The following is a 21355-nucleotide window of genomic DNA, read 5'->3' as shown; positions in this document are numbered from 1 at the left end:
AAACAGAATTTCTAGGGAATCCTTTCTTAATCTCCCTTAATTTATTCTTGCTTACTATCAAAAGAATTATTTTTCATCATATGCATATAGATATAGTTGTATATAGATAGAGATAACTCAATTCACTGTTAAGAAAAATACTTCAGATTATAAGCATTATTTTAATATGGGAAAGCCCTGAGGATTCATATAAAAGCTATACTTCGTAGAAAATTTATCAAGAATTTTATGATGATTTATATTTGTTACAAAAGTCCTGTTGTTATTCTTTGTCCTTTTGCAATGTAAACTGAAATCCTCTCTATGAAAGCCAAATCATGTTTTTCACGTATGTCTCAGCATTGTGTGAGCCTTTTTAAATGTACGCATTAATGAACAATGACATAGTCATTTTTAATTCTTAACTCGCTGGACTATCTCTCAGAACTTCTTCCTTGACATGGTCCTTTGGAAAGTTGTGTTCAATCGAGACAAACAAGGAGAATATCGCTTCACCACCACACAGCCACCACAGGTTGGAAATCAGCCCTTACTCTCAATTCTTCACGTCAGTTGTGTACTCTGCATTGTGTAGGGTGGTGTTCTGTTGTGTGTTGCTCAACCTTTTCCTCTATGCCTGGCATTTCATTTTTTTGTAAGGAGTCCTAGAAGATTCATGGCAAATATTTGTTACAGTCTTTTTAGGACTTCAGAAATTTCATAAGTCTCTTTTCCATTCCAATCCGTATCTTCTCTGTGTGTGAAGGTCTTGTTCTCAGTGGTAAATTTTTCCATTTCTGTCTGGCTTAAATTTTATGCTTTCGGTTTTTATGAGTCCCATTAGAGGCTAAATGAGATTCATGTAAATAAAGTTATGGAATGGGAATTGTTTCTTCATGGATCAGAGTCCAAAGGTCAAAATTCTGAGGAATTATTTCTGATTTCTTGTCGGTTACTGTGCCTTAATTTTGGGTGACTTTTTGGTTTTCCCCAGCATATGTCTCTCATCATTTAGAAACATTTTCAGAGAGGTAGTGTTCATTTTTATACAAACCATGGTTTAAGGACTTTTGACTTTCTTTGTGGTGAAAAGAAAAGAGAAGCAGATGAATAAAACCCATTTTTTGGTGTTAGGATGTTGAAATTCTTGACAGAAAATATAGGTTAGTCTTGTTTTTTAAACCAGTACCATTGAATCACAGCTCTGAGCAGCTTTTTGAGTATAGAGAACTTGACAGCATAAAGTTCCACTCCCTCATTATTGTGCCCATTGCTGTTTGTAGGTGGGCGATATGCTTTATACACATGAGTTCTAAACCTGTCACTCATCCCAAGCCAGAAAGCAGCTTTCCGAATTCAAGAGGATTCCCTGGCGTGGGTCACTCACTTATTTTTAGCCTTCTTTTACCTGAGTAGCTATGTCCTGAGCTTTGCTTTGGTAGTTCATCAGGCTTGATGCCTGGTGTAGCAGTGTCACAGGATCACTTTATAAGAAGTTCTGTAGAGCACCATTTCCTTTTCTAATGCTTGATGATGAGTAAGGATAGTTTTGTAATGATGTGATAAGTCTGGAATCTGCTTTAGTTTCTTTTTCTCAAAGCAGTGTAAGGCACAGTTGTCCCTAGTAAGTATGACCAGAGCTGTGTTAGAGAGAGGCTCAAGTCCCTGAGCTACATCTCCTCTGTGTCTTGGTTACCTCACTACATTTCTTCAAAGGGTTAACTTCGGGTCCTATCATCAGTCCTCATATAAAATATTTGTACTGGCAAGGCCTTGGCCAAGGAAAACATTTCCATTGTTTTTAGCTTTTCCAAAGAGATCTCCAACTATTGATCTAAACAGGAAATGCAGGTTCTGAAGAGGAGCTGTACCCTAAGTCAAAAGTGGGTATCATAAAGCTCCTTTAAAACATTTGAATTGGAAAGCCTTCCTTACTTTTCAACCAAAATTAAATGGCAGAAGATTCTATAATTTGCTACATCTTTTTTCTAAAATTGTGTCCTCATTATTTTTAAGAGTTTGTGCCTCTTATGTGAGGTTGTACCTCTGAAGTGTTCTGGGGAGAGAGTGGTCTGAGCAGGGAGGCTCCCACCGGCCCCATGTGTTTACCAGTTCTGAGCACCACTGAGTAGACAAGAAGTTTGGCCTTCAGTTTCCAGGGTCATGTTTTAAGAAAGCATTTTTTAAATCATTGGCTTCAGAAAAGAGAGTTCTTATAACCTCTTAGCACAGAATGCTGTGCTTTCATCTTCCAACGCTTCCGTTTGTAGTTTGCTCTCACTGTTCATATTTGTGACCCTTGGAGAGCCCATCCGTTAGTCAGATTACTGTAAGGCTGTAGTTCTCAATTAGGGGTAATGCCCCCATCCTCCCAGGGACACGTGGCAGTATCTGGAGACATTTTTGTTTGTCACAATTGGCAGGGGTTGGGGGGTGGGGGTGAGGTTGCTCCTAGCATGTGGTGGGTGGAGCCTGAAGATGCTGCTGAGTAAACATCCTACAGCAGCGCCCACGACAAAGACTGTCTGGGCCAACATGTCAGCAGTGCCGAGGCTGAAAAAGCCTGCCATAAGGTGAAAAAGCAAAAGCAAGTGAATATGAGAGTGACCTGCTACACCTAGGAGCCCATTCTGTGCTCTTTCCTACCAAGAGTCCCATGGGGTCTTCTAAGATCGCAGCTCTCAACCTTCTCTGTTAATGTCGGGGGAAGAACAGCCATATTTCTTCATTCCTTCCTTACCATATAAACCCAGACACCATTGAGTAAGGTTTGAAGTTTCACAGCTAAAGACCCTGGACTAGGCTCCAGGTCTTAATGCAGTTGAGTTATGAAGTCGAGAACCTCACCTAGAAATCTCAAGTAACCACGTCCAAAATATCTGGTGATCTGCAAGACAGCTATGTAACACCTCCAGAATCCTTCCAATCTTAAGGTGTTTCTAACTTCGTTTTATACATAAAGAAACAGCATTCAGTCAACTTGCCGTGGTTATGCAGCTTATGAGTGGCAGAGCTGGGAGTTGAAGCCAAGGTTTCTGATTTCAAGAGGAGTGTTTTTTCCACTGTGCCACACTGTCTCACATTATGAGGCCACAGAGATGCAAACTAATAGAACAATCAAGTGACAAAATGGAGACAAAGAACAGCTACTGTTTTCAAAACCTACTTTTTATGGTAGATACTGTGAGGCATTTTGTATAAATTCTCTCTAGTTGTTACAACCACCTAAGAGGTTAGGGTAGAGAAACCGAAGATATCCCTGTCTTCACAGATGAGGAAACAGCGTTAGAACTGGAATTCAGGTTCAGTTTTATCTGGGCCCAGGACGTAATATTTCTGTAACAGAAAGCCTCCATCTGTTCTTTAAAAACGAAATAAACCTTTAGGTGTCATTTTATTTAATAGTAGACATTTTAGATATTATGTTTATTTGGCCCACTGAACATACATACAGCTGATCTAATTTAGATACAGAAAGATTTTTATATAATAGTCACTTATTTCCTACAGTGGTTCTTTTTCTTATTAATGCACAGTGGCCTCAGTAAATGTCCATTGAATCAAATTGAAAACAGGTTAAATAAACCATTTGTAAATAATCAAAGTTAAAACTTTTATGTAACTAATTATTTGTTTTTCTGTAGTGATCTTTAGCAGCTCCAGATGTTAATACTTATTCTCTGACAAAAAAAAAACATTCTTGAGATGCAGTGATTTTCAAGTAAGGATACTCATCACAAATGCCTTGAGCTCCACCTTTGATCTACTGAATGAGAAGTCTTCAGTGGAGGGGCCCATCACCTGTGTTTTTCTGTACAGCTTTACCCGTGTTTGAGATCTGTGCTTCATATTCTCTTTCGAAGAAGCGTTTGTGCCTACCCTGTGTCTGGTAAACTGAGGCTGCTTAGTGGTTAGATGTGGAACTGGAGTCATACCGTCATGTATTTTGGTAATGCCTGAGAATGTGTCCTGATTATGTTTCCCTTTTGGGGGAAAAATCCAGATGTTAGCTGTAGTCTTTATGCCACTTAGGATATTATTCGAGTTTATTTAGATAGAATGCTCATTCTGATTGTGTTTGTCTTATATTCAGGATTGGTATGGAAGAAGAGTTTTATGAAAACCACAGCACCATTACAACATTTTCCCCATAAGCATGGCTTTATATCTTACATACTGCCTATGAAAACATTTCCTAAAAGACACTGCTAGTAGTTAGCTGGCATTGGGGTTCTGGAATGAGCAGCTTGGACTGGTCTAAAAAGCAGGAGAATTTTAGCTGTAGATCTTTTTAAAAGTTCTTTGTGTTTTTTCTGCTGGGCTGTGGTAGCCACTTTGCCTTCTCTGAGGGATACACTTGGTTATTTAACCACTCCTTTCAGGAGCAAATCACAAGATCCAGTTGCTGGGGCTCCTGTGTTCTGCTTCAGAGACTTACCCTAGATGTTAGGCGAGGCCTTGGTGCTCATTCTAAGCCCCGTGACGCTTCATCTCTTCCCTCTCCTTGTGCAGTGCTTGCCTTTGTCCTGTTGCCACTGTCTTTTCTCCCTCGATTTAGTTCTATTCTAGCATGCCTGTAGCACTGTTTATTTTCTGTACCAGTGAATTATGTTGTTTAAGAATGTCTGTGGTATGCTTGTGTTTGTAAATGAACAAGCCTATGCTTGCTTATAGTGTATTTTTTGTGTATGCTGTTTGGGGGAGGTGAGGGTACAAGAACAAAATATGAGTCTAATTGTAGTGGAGGGGGGATCCCTAGTGTTCCTTGTGACTGAATTTATTTTTAAAATTATAACAGGTGTATGTTGCTTTTAATAGGGACATGAGGATTTTTGTTTAAAAAAGCATGCACATTAATGTGAAAAGAATTGTGATTCAATTGTGATTCTGTTTGCAGTGGATTTCATTTTAATTTTATTGCTTGCCTCATTTTCCACAGGTGGGGAAATGATGGATTTTATTATTTTGTGTGTGTGTGTGTATGTCTTACATTTGAATACACTTGGCTGTGACTTTCCTTAACTCAGCCTGTTTTGCATTGCTTTCAGCCCAGCTGGCTCATCTGGACAGACAAGGCTTATATGTTTCTGCCTTTTTTTTTTTTTTTAAAGTCAGCATTCACCATTCGCCCTTTTCTGTGATCCTTTAACAATGCTACTTGCTGTAAAATAAAAAGTGACAGCTTTCACATTGATTTAGGAACAATGAATTTTTTTTCCCCTGCAATTAGACGGAAGAATTTAAACACCTTGGGGAAGAGATAGGTCCAAGTAGTGAACTGTCGCCTCAGATTAAATATTAAGGTTTGTCATGTATACACCTGTACCGAAAAGGAATTCTTTGTTATTTGGATCACCTGAAGAGTCCTATAGCTAACCTCTTCTATATTCTAATGCTAAATGTTTTCTTGTGGACTTCCTCTGAGGTGATGGTAATAACTCTGCTTTTAGCTATGACAATAAAGAGGCTACTAGATGAATAATCCTCAAATCTGCATCCCCACTAACCCACCCCACCCCTAATCTGTATCCCCACTAACCCACCCCACCCCTAATCTGTATCCCCACTAACCCACCCCACCCCTGATCTAATATAGCTTACTTGTGACAAACCACAGTCTTTGCCTTTAAATTCTTGGTAATGGTGCAGCTTACACTGTTTTGTCGACAGAGTAAACTAGAAGGCCTTCAAAAGCATGTCGTTATTGTGTATCACGCTCTCTGCCGCATGCCCACCCCCAGTTTTGAAGAAGGAGAGAGTAGTAGGTTCCTGGTGGTTGTCTCAGTACGATGAGACCTACCAAGTCAAAGTATGAAAAAGTTTTAAAGAGTTTTCATTTTAAAGTATTTTTGCTATTCTCCATTGGCCAATTTAGAAACCTGTGTTTCAGGGTCTGTGTTATAGCAAATTTGCCTTTCTTGATCATGAAGATATTTTGAGAGTTAACATTAGAATGCTTCCGGAATTTTGTGAGATTACAGCTGACCCTTGAATAATGCCAGGGTTAGGGTTGCTGACCCTCCCCACAGCCAAGAATCTGCTATGATTTATATAGTTTATAGGCCTTCTGTATACAGGGTTCCTCCATATCTGCAGATTCAGCCAACTGTGGATCATGTAGTACTGTAGTATTTGCTAAAAAAATCCACATGTAAGTGAACCTGCACAGTTCAAACCCGGTGTTGCTCAAGGGTCATCTTTACTTCAGTTGAGCTTAGACCTGGTTGTAGCCTAGGTTATATGTTGATGGCAAAACAAAACAACCTGGGATTTAAATTTTGCTTTGTAGAAGAAACATCCAAAATAGTTAAGAATTGACTGTTCTTCAGAGGTGAATATAACTACAGGTCTCAGTATAGTCATTTAGTTTTATTTCATTTATTTCCGGTTCCAATTAAGACAAATTCTGAGGGCCTGTATTGAATTTACATTTTTGTACAATAACCAGGGACTCTGCTTTCTTGTTCTTCAAGAACTATTTATCTAAGATCACATCCAGTAAAAACATTGGGATTGATCCGAAGGAATTCTGTGACAGCAGAGCTTTTTATAATGAAATAATACTAAGAATTAGTACTTGCTTTATAGTTTTGTATGTACCTCTTTCCAGTTGTGGAGCACCAAGGGGAAACCATCATTATAAAATAAAATTGTTTTTATGTTAATGAGAATGTGGTTTTAAAAGAAGTGATTGACATTAAGCATGATCTAAGTTCTGATTTTGACCTAACAGTATTTACATAATGCTTTGAAAGGTGATATTAACAGTAGCAGTGGTATCTTTACAGTGTTTTCTTTCAAAAATGATCAGGTGGTTAAGTTGCTAGAAGCAGTAGTACCAAAAGATAGTTTAGGATAGAACGAGGGTTTTCATATTAAATATTAAAAATTTTTTCTCTGAATAGTTCGAAGTTATTCTTAATACATCAGATGTTTTATGTTATGGAATCACAGACTCCAGATATACAAGTTATTTTTAAAATGTATCTGCATACAGGAGGAAGTAGGACCATAGAACTAAATAAAATGAAGTATAAATTACATGGATACTTTAGAAATATAATCTTAAAAAAATAATGTTCCTAAATAATGGAAAGCTGACTGTTTTTTAAGCGTGGATTTTTTTCTTTCCTTCATGTATTTGTTGTGCCCAGAAGTAATTTCCTCTTATTTTTCTGTGCTGATGAACTGTGCTTTAACAAACTTGTTAAAAACAACAGCTCTTAATCTGCTGGGTGTTCCTCTTTTTCCTTATTTTCTTAGGAGTCAGTGGATTGGTGGGGAAAATGCTGCTTGTCCTGGGCCCTGAACTGTAGGAAGAAGATGCCAAAGGCCAAGTACATGTATCTGGCCCAGGAGCTCTTGGTTGACCCGGAATGGCCACCAAAACCTCAGACAACAACAGAAGCGAAAGCTTTAGTAAAGGAGAATGGATCGTGTCAGATCATCACCATAACATAGCAGTGAAGCCGTCTCAGTGGCATTCTAGTAGCAGTATTGAGGAGAATGTAAACGTAGGACTTAACCTGATCCTGTGCGTCAGAATGGCACCCCTTCAATTTATGTCCCTTCCAATATAGTAGCTGATTTGAGGGTTTTTTTAAAAACAAAACAAACAAAAAGAGATTAGCCTGTCAGTTAAATTAATAATCAAACTTCAAAGTCCTATCCCTTCATTCAGTAACTCTAAATATTATATATATTTCCAGAACTGGCTTGACTGTTATCCTCAGTGATACTCTTTATAGGGTTCAGAAGAAAGTTGGTATCTGGAAGGTGTTTAGATATTAGCTTCTAAGACTTTAGTTTATGCCTTTAAATTTATTTTCACAGCCCCCTTATTAGAAAAAGTCATCATTTATTTACAGGCCCTAAATTTGTGGTTGATAAATAAAATGGGTGTTAATTAGCCTCCAATGAAAATAGGTACAAAGCCTGTTTTTATTTGATTTCAGTATTTCTCCCAAAGAAGACTTAGTATGCATACCACCAGTTCCCTTTAATAGCATAGAGTTAGGAGTGAGTTTTATGGTGTTGCAACTCAGGTAATTTCCATTTATGGTTTTATATTTTCTGTACAAACTGCCTGGGTTTTATTTTTTCTAATCAGCAAGGTGCTTCACTGCCTTCTTGAGATGTCCCTCAAAGCTATTAAATGGATCTTGTGCTACGTCTGGTGTCAGTAGTATAATTTGCTTTAGTTAAATGTTGTTGAAGCCTTTTCAGTAGGAAAAAAGCTGATTTCTTTTGGCGGTAGATGTAGATCTCCCTTTCTAATATCTCTTCATACCTATTTTTTTCCTCTCAGGCTTTATATTATTTTAAATGTCTTTTTATTTTCTCCTACGTCTTTAATTACCTAAAGACATAGGATAATAGTTTTTTGTTTTTTAGTTTTTTGAGTTAGAATTTTACCTCCTAAAATTTTAAAGGTTTGATGTATGTCTCTCCTGTTAATAATGAGGCTTAAAAAAATGAGTGGTTTTGAATGACTGCTATTTTTTCAAAGCTGTATGAACCTGGCGAGTTTGTTTTATGCCATTAGGTGGCGCCAGAGGTCAGAGTTTACCTATTTTGGATTGGGTGTTTACGAATGAGCATATTTGGTTGTGGAAATTTCTGGGAGAAAAAAAAAATGAAATAAAGTTTAAAAGAAAAGTCATTCATTGAGCCAAAAGAAATGTGGAAGATATTTTTCACCTTTCTGTTTTGCCTGGTTAATGTTTAAATTCTAAACAAAATTAAGATGATTTAAAAATGCCTTTATAGGTAAGATCCAGCAGTTTGGCAAAGACCAAAGTTCTGATAAACAAGAAAACTGATACTGCTGTAAAGTGGACACTAAACTACTAAGACTGTGTGATCTTATCCTGTGCTCTTCCTTGACCGGTAGCGTGCTTGTGCTTTCTACTTCTAGCTGATCATTATTTTCCTGATACATATTTACCAATTTGATCAAATGTTACCCAGAACCATAAAACCAAATGGTTCTCATTTTTTATGCTGCAGAGACCTGATGATTTTTGGTTAACTGTAGAAAAATGTATGTTACACTCAGGATCACTGTTAACTGCTGTGGCCACTGATGATTCTTACAAAAATATAATCAAAGTTTTCCATCAAAAAAGTATGATACTATATTAATACGCATTAGATGATAAGAACAATTATTCCATGAATGATTCTATGAAGCTATGCATCTTAGACCTCTTGAGCTGTGATTAGCACTGTTTTTATAGTTACTTACTCTCTTTATCATTTTATAATTTCCACATTCAGTTCACTTCCAATACATACGAGTGATAGTCTTCAGTGATCTCCCACAATTGTAAATTTTATTCTCTGATTTAAATACTGAAGCATATAATTAAAGTAATTGCTAAGTAGCAGCTTAAAAATCCAACTGTCAGATTGTATTTAACATCTTTAAGAGCATGATCATAAAGAGCTATATTTTTGACAACCTCCCCCCTTTTTTAACATTTAGATTTTATAAGGGTTTTAAATCACATCTGTCCATATTGTTTTCAAAGGAATGAGGTTTTTAGGTAGGTGGACAAAGCATTTGTAGGAGGTTAGATTTGAACATAGACAAGGTGGGTTGTTCAGGTTGAAATGGATGGCTTCCAGAATGTGATTTGAAGAACGCCTGTGAGTCCAGGTGTGGGTCCTACTTAGTGCCATAGATAGATGAGTCCTCTCTCTGTAGGTCACCATTACATAGTAATCTTGATTCTGAATTTCACATTAAATTATTTGAGTGTATACAGATCTAAATTTTAAAATCTGTACATATGTTATTTTGACGTATTAAGATGAATAAATATTGCTGATTTAAATTTTATTTATGCACATACCTAAAGGACAGAAATGTCCAGGAAAGTAATTGTTAAATAATATGTAACTTTTTAACTTTTTAAATAAATAACAAGATTTTTAATGTGTGTCTCCCTCAGGGTTGTTTAAAGGTTTTTTTCCTCCCTCAGATAGAAATAGTGGTAACTATATGTTTTGTATCTTCTAGCACCAACTGCTGTAAAGCAATGCTGCAAATAATGCTTGAATAAAAGTGGCTAAGCCAACAACAAAGTAAAACCTTTTTATATTAGTTTTATAATCCCTACATTCGAAAGCTTTCCAAATTGTACTTGCATTTAAATAAAACTGTTGCAGTTTTTACTATTCATTTTGTTTCCCATGTTTATGAAACTACTGCACAGTTTCAAAGGCATGGAAAATTATATCATTGTTTATGTACTCTGTTCCCCCAAACGGCTATGGATCCAATGTCCAGAGAAGAGCAAAATTCCAGCTTTAGAAAACATTCTAAGATTTCATGCATGCAGAAAATAGGCTTTTTGTATATTTATGGTGGGAGGTGGTTGGGAACTTTTAACAAAATGTTAATTTTTGTACAGTCTGTAGGCATTTACACATATTTTTAATGTATTAAGATTTGGTAATTATGTGCACATTAAATTAATAAAATAATTACTTCCTGTTATGATTTGTGAATTCCCTAAGACTTTGGATTTTTTTAAGTAACTTTATATCAGAAATGATACTGCATCTTTATATTTTTTAAATAGTATTGCTGCTCAAGAATGGTACCCTGATGTCAAAAAGGCATACGTTCAGAATTGTACATTCAGCACTGTAAATAACCTTATGAAAAATTTTTGATTGAAGCTGTTCAAAATAAAGATTTGAATAATATATATAACATTTCTTTTTTCTGTGTCTTTATATACGTTTGTTTGCTCTTTAGTTGCATGAATACTGCCCAAATACTCTGGATTTATTTTCCTGCTTAATACTTCCCCCATTTCTCTCTTTTTTTTTAACTTTGAATTTTTCAAGAAAATAATGCAACTTTCCACACACCACGTCATGTCTGTGACCGGCCCGTGGAAACCCATCAGTCAGATACAGTGTAGAGCCAAATGTTAAGCCTCAGGAGGTCTGAGGGAAATGGTGAAATAGAAGACTAGGGGCTTAGAATTTATTAGTAGTTGGGAAGATCAGACGGAAAGCTAATGCCATGTAAGCCATGTAAGTTTGAGGGGAAGCGGCATCCGTGGATGCAAAAAGAGCGCTCCATGGTACAGGAGACCTTGGAGCTGACTACTGGCCATAGGAATCCCGGAGAGGGCAGGATGTGCTGGGCCTTGTGCTTGGGTGGGAGGGCTTTCCTTGTGTCACAGGTTCTGCAGGAGCCATGTGTCCTCTGCTGTGGGCCATGTGGATGGTTGGCTGGTGTGAGACCTAGTTTGAGCCCAAGTTCCTTCCATTCTCTGTGGATTGTGTAGCAAATGATCGTGTCCCTTGCACCACAGCCTGCAGGTGGCAATACAGTTCTGCATGTCTCTCCTTCCTTTTCCCCCTCCATCACTGCCAGGTGCTTTACTCTGGGTATATACTTACTGCAGGGAAGGACAGAGGGAGTTCTAGGAGTTTGAATGAGATTGTCCGCGTACCAAGTTGGGGTTGTGGTTACTCTACAAGTACAGAGAGATCGCTGCTGTGCCCTGGCCTTGGAATCTCTCCCACGGAGGAAGAAAAGCGTATCTCCTTCGGTAGATACCTGGTTTTGAATGGCCAAACCCTGTAAGCCAGGGTTCTGCGACTGATACAGAAGCTGCCACTTAGGACAGCAGATTCCCGACTTGTTTCATGGATCCAAAATCCAAAGGACTTGAAACACTGGTGCCGTCATTACTTCAGTGCTCAAAGTACTTCTCAATACCTCATCAGTTTGCTCATTGGATCAACTCTCCTCCTCCACTGTCTGCAACTTCCGTGCCCAGTGTTCCCTTCTTGGCCCATCATAATGTCCTCTCTTCAAAATAAAACTTGGAGGTAATTCTCACAGGAGATCTTCCTGGGGAAATGGGCTAAAGAAGCTTCACCCGAACTTGACTCGAAGTCGTACTCTGATTACCCCACAGTGCCTTTTCGCAGGCCTCTGTCATGCTGGCTTCTGGCATCTGATGGGCAAGGGGCCTTTCACTTGGTCTGCCTGTGTGACTGGCTCACTGGTCACCAGGGGAGCTGTTCCAGGCTCTGGAGCTTCTTCCCTTGATGTAAGCGGAAAGACCGCTCAGTGGCTTTCCCTGTGTTTTAGGACTGCATATGCTTAGAAGATCATTTCAGTCCCTTCAGCATTTAATGGGCTTCGACTGCATTTGGCTACACTAAAGGCTGAATAGATTTCAGTTCCTTTTCTATAACACCTGACAATGTCGATTTGGGGGACTTTTTTCCCAACGATAAAATAATTTAAGAGCCACTTCTGTTGTACCACTGCACTCAGATTCCAGAGGTTAATGTTTATTCTTTTGCAATTCAAGCATTGACTTTTCCCAGTATTTTAAAATACCTATATTCCTACCTTTTTTCTTAAATAATGCCATTTTCCCTTCCAAATCCTTTATATTTGCATTAAAAAAATTTTAAGTGACATTAGGCACATTTGATAAAATTTCAAAGCTCACAGAAAGGTATATAAGGAAGTCACCTTTTTCCTGGTTTCTCCCCCAAAGGGGGAATACTAAAGTTTCTTGGGTGTATTGTTCTAGAAGAAATATATATGCACATATGTTTTTAAAAATCCTACACACATAGAACCCCATGTTATATGCTATGCTGCCCTTGATTTATGTCATTCAGTGTGTTTTAGAAAGTTATGTCAGGGACTTCCCTGGTGGTACAGTGGTTAAGAATCCGCCTGCCAATGCAGGGGACCCGGTTTCGAGCCCTGGTCCGGGAAGATCCCACATGCCGCGGAGCAAATAAGCCCGTGCACCACAACTACTGAGCCTGGGCTCTAGAGCCCACGAGCCACAACTACTGAGCCCGTGTGCCACAGCTACTGAAACCCGCGTGCCTAGAGCCCGTGCTCCACAACAAGAGAAGCCACCGCAATGAGAAGCCCGCGCACCGCAACGTAGTCCCCGCTCGCCGCAACTAAAGCCCACGCGCACCAACAAAGACCCAACGCAGCCAAAAATAATTTTTAAAAGTTATGTCAGTACTTGCAGCTCAAATCCATTCTTTTCAAAGTCTGCAAGGCATCCTATTGCATGGATATACTATAATTTAAACGACTACTTCCCTATTGATGGTCATTTAGATTTTCTTTTTTTTCTATTAAAATCCTGCAAATAAGTTTTTGTGTACATGTCTTAATGAGCATTCCCATAGGATATATTTTTAGCAGAGGAACTGCTGGACAAAGAATATGTATGTTTAAAATTTGGTTGATACTACTAAATTTTCCTCCCCAAAGTTTGCTACCATTTATATTCCCACCAATGTAGTATAAGAATATCTACTTCTTCACACTTCATAAAACACTGGATATTTTCAGACTTTATATTTCAGTGTGGTGTTGGTATAGGGATTATCAAATAGCCCAGAAACAGACCCACACAACACTCATCAGATGTTGATTTATGACAGTGCTGACATTGTAGCTCTGAGGGAAGAAGGGATATACATATATAGGAAAGCTGGTTATCCTAATGGAAAAAAATAAAATTGTACTTACATCATACACAAAAATCAATTCTAGACAGATTAAAGACCTAAATGCGAAGGACAAAATTCTAAAATATAATAATAAGGTGTTATAGGAGAATATTTTTTGGCTTGAGAGGAGAGGAGGAATTATTTTAATAGACATAAAAAAACAAATCTTAAAGATTAATAACTCTGCCTATATTAAGACTTCTGTCCATCAAAAGACAGAAAGCAGGTGGAAAGGCAAAGCACAAACTAGATGAAATATCTGTAACACCTACAGTTGACAAAGGATTAGTATCCAGAATACATAAATAATGCCTACAATTCAGTTTTTTAAAGACACAATCATACATACTTTGCATATAGAAAAATGGTCAAAAGAACCCAAATTTCTCAGAAGATGAGGCACAACTGTCCCTTAGAAATATGAAAAGATGCTCAAGTTCATAATTCAATAAGGAAATGAAAAATTAAAACCATACCGAGACAATTATTTCACACGAATGGCAAAAATTAAATTTAAAAAATCAATTCCAAGGCGTGGGTGGAGATGTACGGGAACTGTCATACACAGCAGGTGGCAGCATACATTGGCACAACTACTTTGCAAAGCAGTTTGACATCCCTATGTTCAATTGAACATGTGGACACCCTTCCTTCAACCCAGCAAGGCCATTATGGAACATATTTGAGAATGTTTTTAGCTTTACTACTCCTAAAATGAAAAAAAAAAAAAAATGAGTAGGGCACTTGAGAATGTCCTTAGCCTTATTCCTAAAAGGGGGAGAGGGGAACTGGAGTAGAACTGGAGCGAAACGGCAGGAAAAGGAACACCCAAAGGAAGTGTAGCCCAACCAGGGGGGCGGTTGCTGCAGTGGCCCAGCTGTGTCACTACTGGACACACATCACAGAGTCATATTGTGCCTCTGGGGAGAAACTGCTCTCCCTCCTGCTCTTATCATTCGGCTTTGGCCATAGGACTTGGGTGATATATGGTCTCTTTTTCAAAGTTTGAAGAGATTCGTCATTAAAAACCAGAATATGCCCTCTGAGATAGGGTCCTTAACGTGACTTTTATTCTGGGAAAGCCTTTATCCTCAGGATGCAAGGATACTTCCCTCTTCCTCTGGAAAGTGCCCGATCACATGCAAAGCTCTAAGCCTTTCAGTTGCTTTGGGGTGCAGCAGCATTTCAGGTAAGGCCAAATATTTTAAAAATTAGTATGGGCAACTGGAGGGCTCGGTTAGTCTGTACGGATAAGAAATAAAATTTAGTACAAGAAGCAATTCGTTTAAAATTACGTGTAGGAAACATTGTTTTGGCCGATTAGTATTGCTGTATTTCACAGATAATTCAGTGCCACGAGTACTCATTTTTATTTAAGCATCTTAGAAGTGATAGCTCCTTATTTATGGCTCAATCAGAGATACTACTCTCAAATTCTAGCTCTGGGACCCTGGTTAAGTTACTTAACCTTTCTGTGCCTTAGTTGCGTCATCCTTTAATTGGGGATAATATTAGTACCTAACTGATAGGATTATTGTAAGGATTAAGTGAATTAATTTAAATAAAGTGCTGAGAACAATGCGTGGTGTAAAGTGATAGGTACTATTACCTACTTTTCTCAGTGTGGTTCACTATGATGGGGTGGTCCTGTTTTAGAGTAAGTTGGCACTGAAGATACAGCATGACTGTGATAAAAGGAATCAGGTGATGGTCGCTGCTGTTTTAACAGACTTTGCTGTTCCCTTCAGGGCTGTAGGTCATAGCCACCCCAGGCTAAGTCATGAAGTCAGGAGCAGGGCTATGTTCACAATGCACACTGCTCTGTGATGTCTGTGAGCTTGACTGTGAGAAAGATTATTTTAATTAGTTCTCTCTATGTAAAGGTTTAAAGGTGTTGACTTTTCCATAGCTTGAAAACGCTTTCATTTCAACGATTTGAACTAAGAGTGGAAAATCACTAAAACGAACGAGGCCTCGTAGTGTAGAATGAACGTCTTTTCACCACCCAGGAAAATCAGCACTCCTAAGAGGGAGACTTAACTTGTACCTGGGTAACATTCAAAGTCAGTGATAATCCTGGCGAAAGGATCATGCAGGGTTACAAGACTGAAATTCGAGCGTTTGTCCTTTGTGTGCTGCCCACAGATTTGCCGCGGTCGCCTTTCCAGACATGCTGAGGAGCGCTCTGCTGTGCGCCGCGCTCGGGCTCCTGCGCGCCCAGCCCTTCCCCTGCCCACCCACCTGCAGGTGCATTTTCCGCGACGCCGCGCAGTGCTCGCAGGGTAGCGTGGCGCGCATCGCGGCGCTCGGCTTGCCCACCAACCTTACGCACATCCTGCTTTTCCGAATGGGCCCCGGCGCCTTGCTGAACAGCAGCTTCAGTGGCATGACCGTCCTGCAGCGCCTAATGCTGTCCGACACCCACGTTTCGGCCATTGCTCCCGGCACTTTCAACGATCTGATAAAACTTAAAACCCTGAGGTTATCGCACAACAAGATCACTCATCTTCCAGGCGCGCTGTTGGATAAGCTGGTGCTCTTGGAACAGTTGTTTCTGGACGGCAATGAACTAAAGAGCCTTGACCAAAACATGTTTCAGAAACTGGTTAACCTGCAGGAGCTCTTTTTGAACCAAAACCAACTCGCTTTCCTCCCTGCTAGCCTCTTCACACACCTGGGGAACCTGAAATTTTTGGATTTATCGGGAAATAATTTGACCCACCTGCCCGAGGGATTGTTTGGGGTCCAGGTTAAGCTTGAGAAGCTTCTGCTCCACTCGAACCAGCTCGTGTCTCTGGATTCGGGGCTGTTGGATAGCCTGCGCGCCCTGCTGGAGCTGCAGCTCGACAGAAATCACATCCGTTCCGTCGCACCCGGCGCCTTCGACCGTCTGCGAAGCCTGAGCTCTTTGACTCTTTCCAGAAACCGCCTCGAGTTTCTGCCCTCTGCCCTCTTTCTTCATTCGCACAATTTGACCTACCTGACACTGTTCGAGAACCCGCTGGAGGAACTCCCCGAGGTGCTCTTCGGGGTGATGGGCGGCCTGCGGGAGCTGTGGCTGAACGCCACCCAGCTGCGCACCCTGCCTGCCGCCGCCTTTCGCAACCTGAGCGGCCTGCGGGTCCTGGGGGTGACGCTGAGCCCGCGGCTGAGCGCGCTCCCGGAGGACGCCTTTCGGGGCCTCGGCGAGCTGCGGGTGCTCGCCCTGCGCTCCACCGGCCTGGCTTCCCTCCCCGCCGGCTTGCTCCGCGGCCTCGGCGGGCTGCGCCACTTGTCGCTGCGCCGCAACCGGCTGCGGACCCTGCCCCGCGAGCTCTTCCGCAACCTCAGCAGCCTGGAGGAGGTCCAGCTTGACCACAATCAGCTTGAGACACTGCCCGGAGACGTTTTTGAGGCTCTGCCCCGGCTGGCGAAGGTCCTGCTGGGGCACAATCCCTGGCGCTGCGACTGTGGCCTGGGGCCGTTCCTGGCGTGGCTGCGGCGGCACGCGGGCCTCGTGGGTCGAGCCGAGGCCCCGCTGTGTCACGGCCCCGGGCCGCACGCCGGCCTGTCGCTCTGGGCCCTGCCCCTCGGCGACCCCGGCTGCCCGCGCCCCGGGAGCACGCCTTCCCGCCGCCTTGCCCTCGGCTCTTCCGAAGGCCCCCAGCAGCCCACCCTGCCCGCCGCCCCTGCCCGCGCTTCCTTGGGACCCAAGCGCTCCGAGTCCTGGGCGTGGGCCCGGCCGGTGGCCGAAGGCCAAAGTCAGGACCAGAGCCTGTTCTGGGGTCTCTATTTTCTGCTTTTAGCTGCTCAGGCCATAATAACCGGGATCATAGTGTTTGCGATGATTCGACTCGGCAGGCTCTTTCGGAAATTAATCAGAGAGAGAGCTCTGGTTTGAGGCAATGGTAAAACCTTGCAATTAATTAAAACGTGACCAGGGTATTGTCAGACGTGGCTCTGGAGAGAGTCCCGACGGGCTGCCGCTGTCTTCCTCCTGCTTCCTCTTCCTCTTCTCCCATCTCCCTCCCTCCCTCTCTCCCTCTCTCCCTCTCTCCCTCTCTCCCTCTCTCTTCCTCTTTCAGTCTCACCTCCCATTCCCGCCCCCGCCCCATACCATTTACAGTCAGAAATTGTGGCTGCCTGCTGTGCCTTTGTCTCCTCCGTCGTGTGCATCAGGGCGCGCGGGCAGTGAAGGCCCCTCCCAGTGCCCGCCGTGCCGGCAGGAAGGAGGGTTCTCTCCACTGTTTTCGGAGGGAAGGTGCAAAGGAGGCAGCCACCTTCGGTCCAGGGCCCGCCTCCCGCACCTGGCAGGTGTCTGGTAAATGTTTGTGAAATGAATGAATAACATGAATACAGGGGAATCCAGTGATAATGGCTTTTCCTAGCGGAGAAGATGGAGTGCTCGCTTTATCTACTTTTATTTGAAAAGCAGAATTCTTCCAGTTCTTGGACTTCCCTGGTGGCGCGGTGGTTAAGAATCCGCCTGCCAATGCAGGGTACACGGGTTCAAGCCCTGGTCTGGGAAGATCCCACATGCCGCGGAGCACCTAAGCCCGTGAGCCACAACTACTGAGCCTGCGCTCTAGAGCCCGTGAGCCACAACTACTGTAGCCCGCGCGCCTAGAGCCTGTGCTCCACAGCAAGAGAAGCCACCACAATGAGAAGCCTGCGCACGGCAAGGACGAGTAGCCCCCGCTCGCCACAACTAGAGAAAACCCGCACGCAGCAACGAAGACCAAACACAGCCAAAAATAAATAAATAAACAAATTTATCTTAAAAGAACTTTTCAAAACAAAAAAAAGAATTTTTCCAGTTCTTTTTCTGTCCTGTTTCTTCTCACTTTATGTATGTCTGACCTGTAGGCTGAGAGAGAGAAAACCCAGTCTTCCCTCTGGGAGCTCGGTGCCCAGAGCAGAGCCCTTACAGCAGGCTCCGGGCTGAGCGCCGAGGAGCGGGGGAGGGGCGGGCATGAGAGCAGGTGGGACGGGGGTTAGGGGAGGAGCGGGGACGTTCGGGAGGTCTAAGTGTGGGGCTGGGAGCGCCCAGTGTCCACGGATGCGTGCCCGTGAAGCGCTGCTCTGCTTGTTCACGGGGCCTGTGAGTTACTACTTGCTTCCTACAGGGGTGAAGACTGTCATTTTGACACTGGGTTGGTTTTCATTTCCTGAAACTAAACGCTACCTCATTTCACAAGCATTTACGGAGCACCTGACAGTGACAGGTGTTCATGAATGTAATGATAAGCTTGGGTTTTAGTTTATTATGCTCGGATCACGTTCTCATTTATTACAATTGAAGGCAGTAAAACTCTTGTTGCTTTCATTGGGTGTCTGCTTGTGAGAAGCAGTGGTTAAAACGCAGGCTGGAGAGTCGGAAGGGTTCAGATCCCACCTAACTAACTCCATAGGACTGTGGGCAAGGCACCTGAATTCTCAAAGCCTTGGTTTCCTCAAAGGTATAAATAGTACGTGCCTCTTAGAGTTGTTGTGAGAACTAAAGGCAATAAAGCATCTGATGACAGCCCAGTGCCCTGCATGCAGTAAATGCTCAGTAAATGGTAGCTCTTATTATTAAAGGGCAAGCAATTATTACTGCTGTCATCATTTCAAAAGAAGAGCTTTGAGCTGTTCCCCCGCCTACCATGTATATAAAGATGAGAGCAAACATCCTCAAACTGGAGATAGCATTCAAGTTAGTCTTCACTTGTGGGTGGTCTCAGCCCTGTGTGGTCAGGCTCTGTGCTCAGGGTCCAGAGAAATAGGTCCTCCAACAACCACTGGATGTGGAGCAGAAAGAGCTGGGCTCCTGGCATTGTAGGTGCACTTCTCTTTCAAGGCCAAGTTCACATGTCTCCTCCTGGTGAAGTCTTCCCTGACTGTCCTAGCAGATTAAAGCATTCCCTTCTGTGGGCCCCCGTCTCAGGCTCTCTGGCACTAGGCACCCTCCCACTCCAACTGGTTCTGCTCACCCTTTGCTCTAGGGGTTGTGTGTGTGTTTATGTGCCTCCTTGGCTTATTTATTTACATTGCTGCAAATTTTGAAACTACCTACAGCATGAAACTCATCCTCTGCATATAGTATTCTTCAACTCTTCTGGGCTAACACATTTTTGAGATTTAGCCACATGAAGCATTTGGCTCTAGTTCATTCATTTTAGTAGCTACATAATATTCTATTGAATGAATATACCACAGTTTATCTGTTCTCTTGTTGATGGACATTTACTCCCAGTGTTTTTTCTTTTCTTTTTATGGCCCATTACTCTACATCCTTACCACCTCTTGATAATGTCAGAATTTTTAATTTTTGTCAATCTGATAGGTAGGAAATTGTATTTCATTGTTGTTTTATCTTATATTTCCCTGATAACTAGTGAAGTTGAACTTATTTTTAAATGTCTATTGAACGTTCAGATTTATTCTTAGAATTATCTGTGCATATCTGTCAACCAACTTATAATGGGGCATTTTGTCTTTTTGGTATTGATTTCTAGGAACTCTTTACATATCCTGGACACTAATCTTCTGTAAATTATATGCTTTGCAGGTACCTTTTTTCTGTTCTTATTTCACTTTATTCATACTATCTTTTGGGGAGCAGAAACTTTAATTTTAATTTAGTCAAGTTTAACAATAAAACTTTATAGTTTGGGCTTTTGAAAAAAAACTCTTGTCTTAAGAAAATCTTCCTGGGGCTTCCCTGGTGGCGCAGTGGTTAAGAATCCTGCTGCTAGTGCAGGGGACCTGGGTTCGAGCCCTTGTCTGGAAAGATCCCACGTGCCAAAGAGCAACTAAGCCCGGGTGCCAGAGCTACTGAGCCTGCACTCTAGAGCCTGCGAGCCACAACTACTGAAGCCTGCAAGACTAGAGCCCATGCTCCACAACAAGAGAAGCCACCGCAATGAGAATTGAGAAGACTTCACACCTCAAGGAAGAGTAGCCCCCGCTCGCTGCAGCTAGAGAAAACCTGTGCGCGGCAATGAAGACCCAACGCAGCCAAAAATAAGTAAATAAAATGGATCAATTTATATATAAAAAAAGAAAATCTTCCTACTCTCAAGCCATGAAACTACTCTCCTTTATTTTCTTCTAAAAGTTGTAAAGTTTTTCGCATTTAGATCTTTAGTCCACATGGCATTTATTTTAGTATACGGTGAGATGTAGGGAGCCGACTGTATTTTTTGCAAACATACATCCTATTATCCCAGACCATTAATCACACAGTCCATTCTCTCCCCGCTGGTTTACAAAGCTGTCATTTATCAAGTTTCCTTATATGCATGGGTTGGTTTCTGGGTCCTGTAGCCTAAACCATTGGCCTATGTATCTAGTCTTATATTCACTGTCTTCATTGTTGTAGCTCTGATAATTCTCGGTAGAATCACCACCCCACCTTGTTTATCATCAGAAAAGTTTCATCTATTCTGGGCCCTTGGCAGTTCTATGCATATTTTAAGGTCAGCATGTCAAGCTCCACTGAGAAACCCTGCTGGAATTCTGATAGGCAACTGGCATCCCCCAGATCGAGTGTTCAAGAGAGAGATATCAAGACAGAAGCCAGTGTCTTTTATAGCTTAACCTTGCTAGCCACATTTCGTCAGTTCCTCAGTAACCTACTGGTATACGCAGGTCAGCCTCGTCAGGGCACCAGCTGGAGTGAGAACACCCGGAGGCAGGGATCACCGGGGCCATGTTGGAGCCTGGCTACCATGGGTATGTAAGTTTGTGTGGTTTACTCTTAACTACTGATTTAATTTCAATGGTCATAAATCTGTTCAATTTTCTGTTTCCTCACTTTTGTTACATTATATTTTTTTTGTTTTTTGTTTTTTGTGGTACGCGGGCCTCTCACTGTCGTGGCCTC

General features: G+C 41.8%; 2 protein-coding genes across 5 annotated transcripts in view; both read left to right on the top strand.

Moving 5' to 3' along the window:
- Positions 1-7591, top strand: part of ATP13A3 (ATPase 13A3) — a 77365-nt gene extending 69774 nt beyond the window's left edge. For 3 of the 4 annotated variants that reach the window (XM_079923093.1, XM_079923091.1, XM_079923092.1), the window contains 2 exons: positions 425-514; positions 7243-7591. In XM_079923093.1, the coding sequence (XP_079779219.1) occupies positions 425-514; positions 7243-7440 (288 nt within the window). In that variant the 3' untranslated portion in view covers positions 7441-7591. The remainder of the gene's footprint in view (positions 1-424; positions 515-7242) is intronic. The other variant, XM_079923094.1, reaches the window with a different exon arrangement.
- An 8088-nt stretch (positions 7592-15679) lies between these two features.
- On the top strand, positions 15680-17518 carry GP5 (glycoprotein V platelet; the record flags this gene model as incomplete). Its single annotated transcript, XM_079922638.1, has 1 exon — positions 15680-17518. The coding sequence occupies one exon, from the start codon at positions 15680-15682 to the stop codon at positions 17387-17389; it is 1710 nt and encodes a 569-aa protein (XP_079778764.1). The 3' UTR covers positions 17390-17518.
- Positions 17519-21355: the final 3837 nt, after the last annotated feature.

Source organism: Stenella coeruleoalba (genome assembly GCF_951394435.1).
Source record: "Stenella coeruleoalba genome assembly, chromosome: 5".
Lineage (NCBI taxonomy): Eukaryota > Metazoa > Chordata > Mammalia > Artiodactyla > Delphinidae > Stenella > Stenella coeruleoalba.
This window is presented reverse-complemented; position numbering and strand designations above follow the sequence as displayed.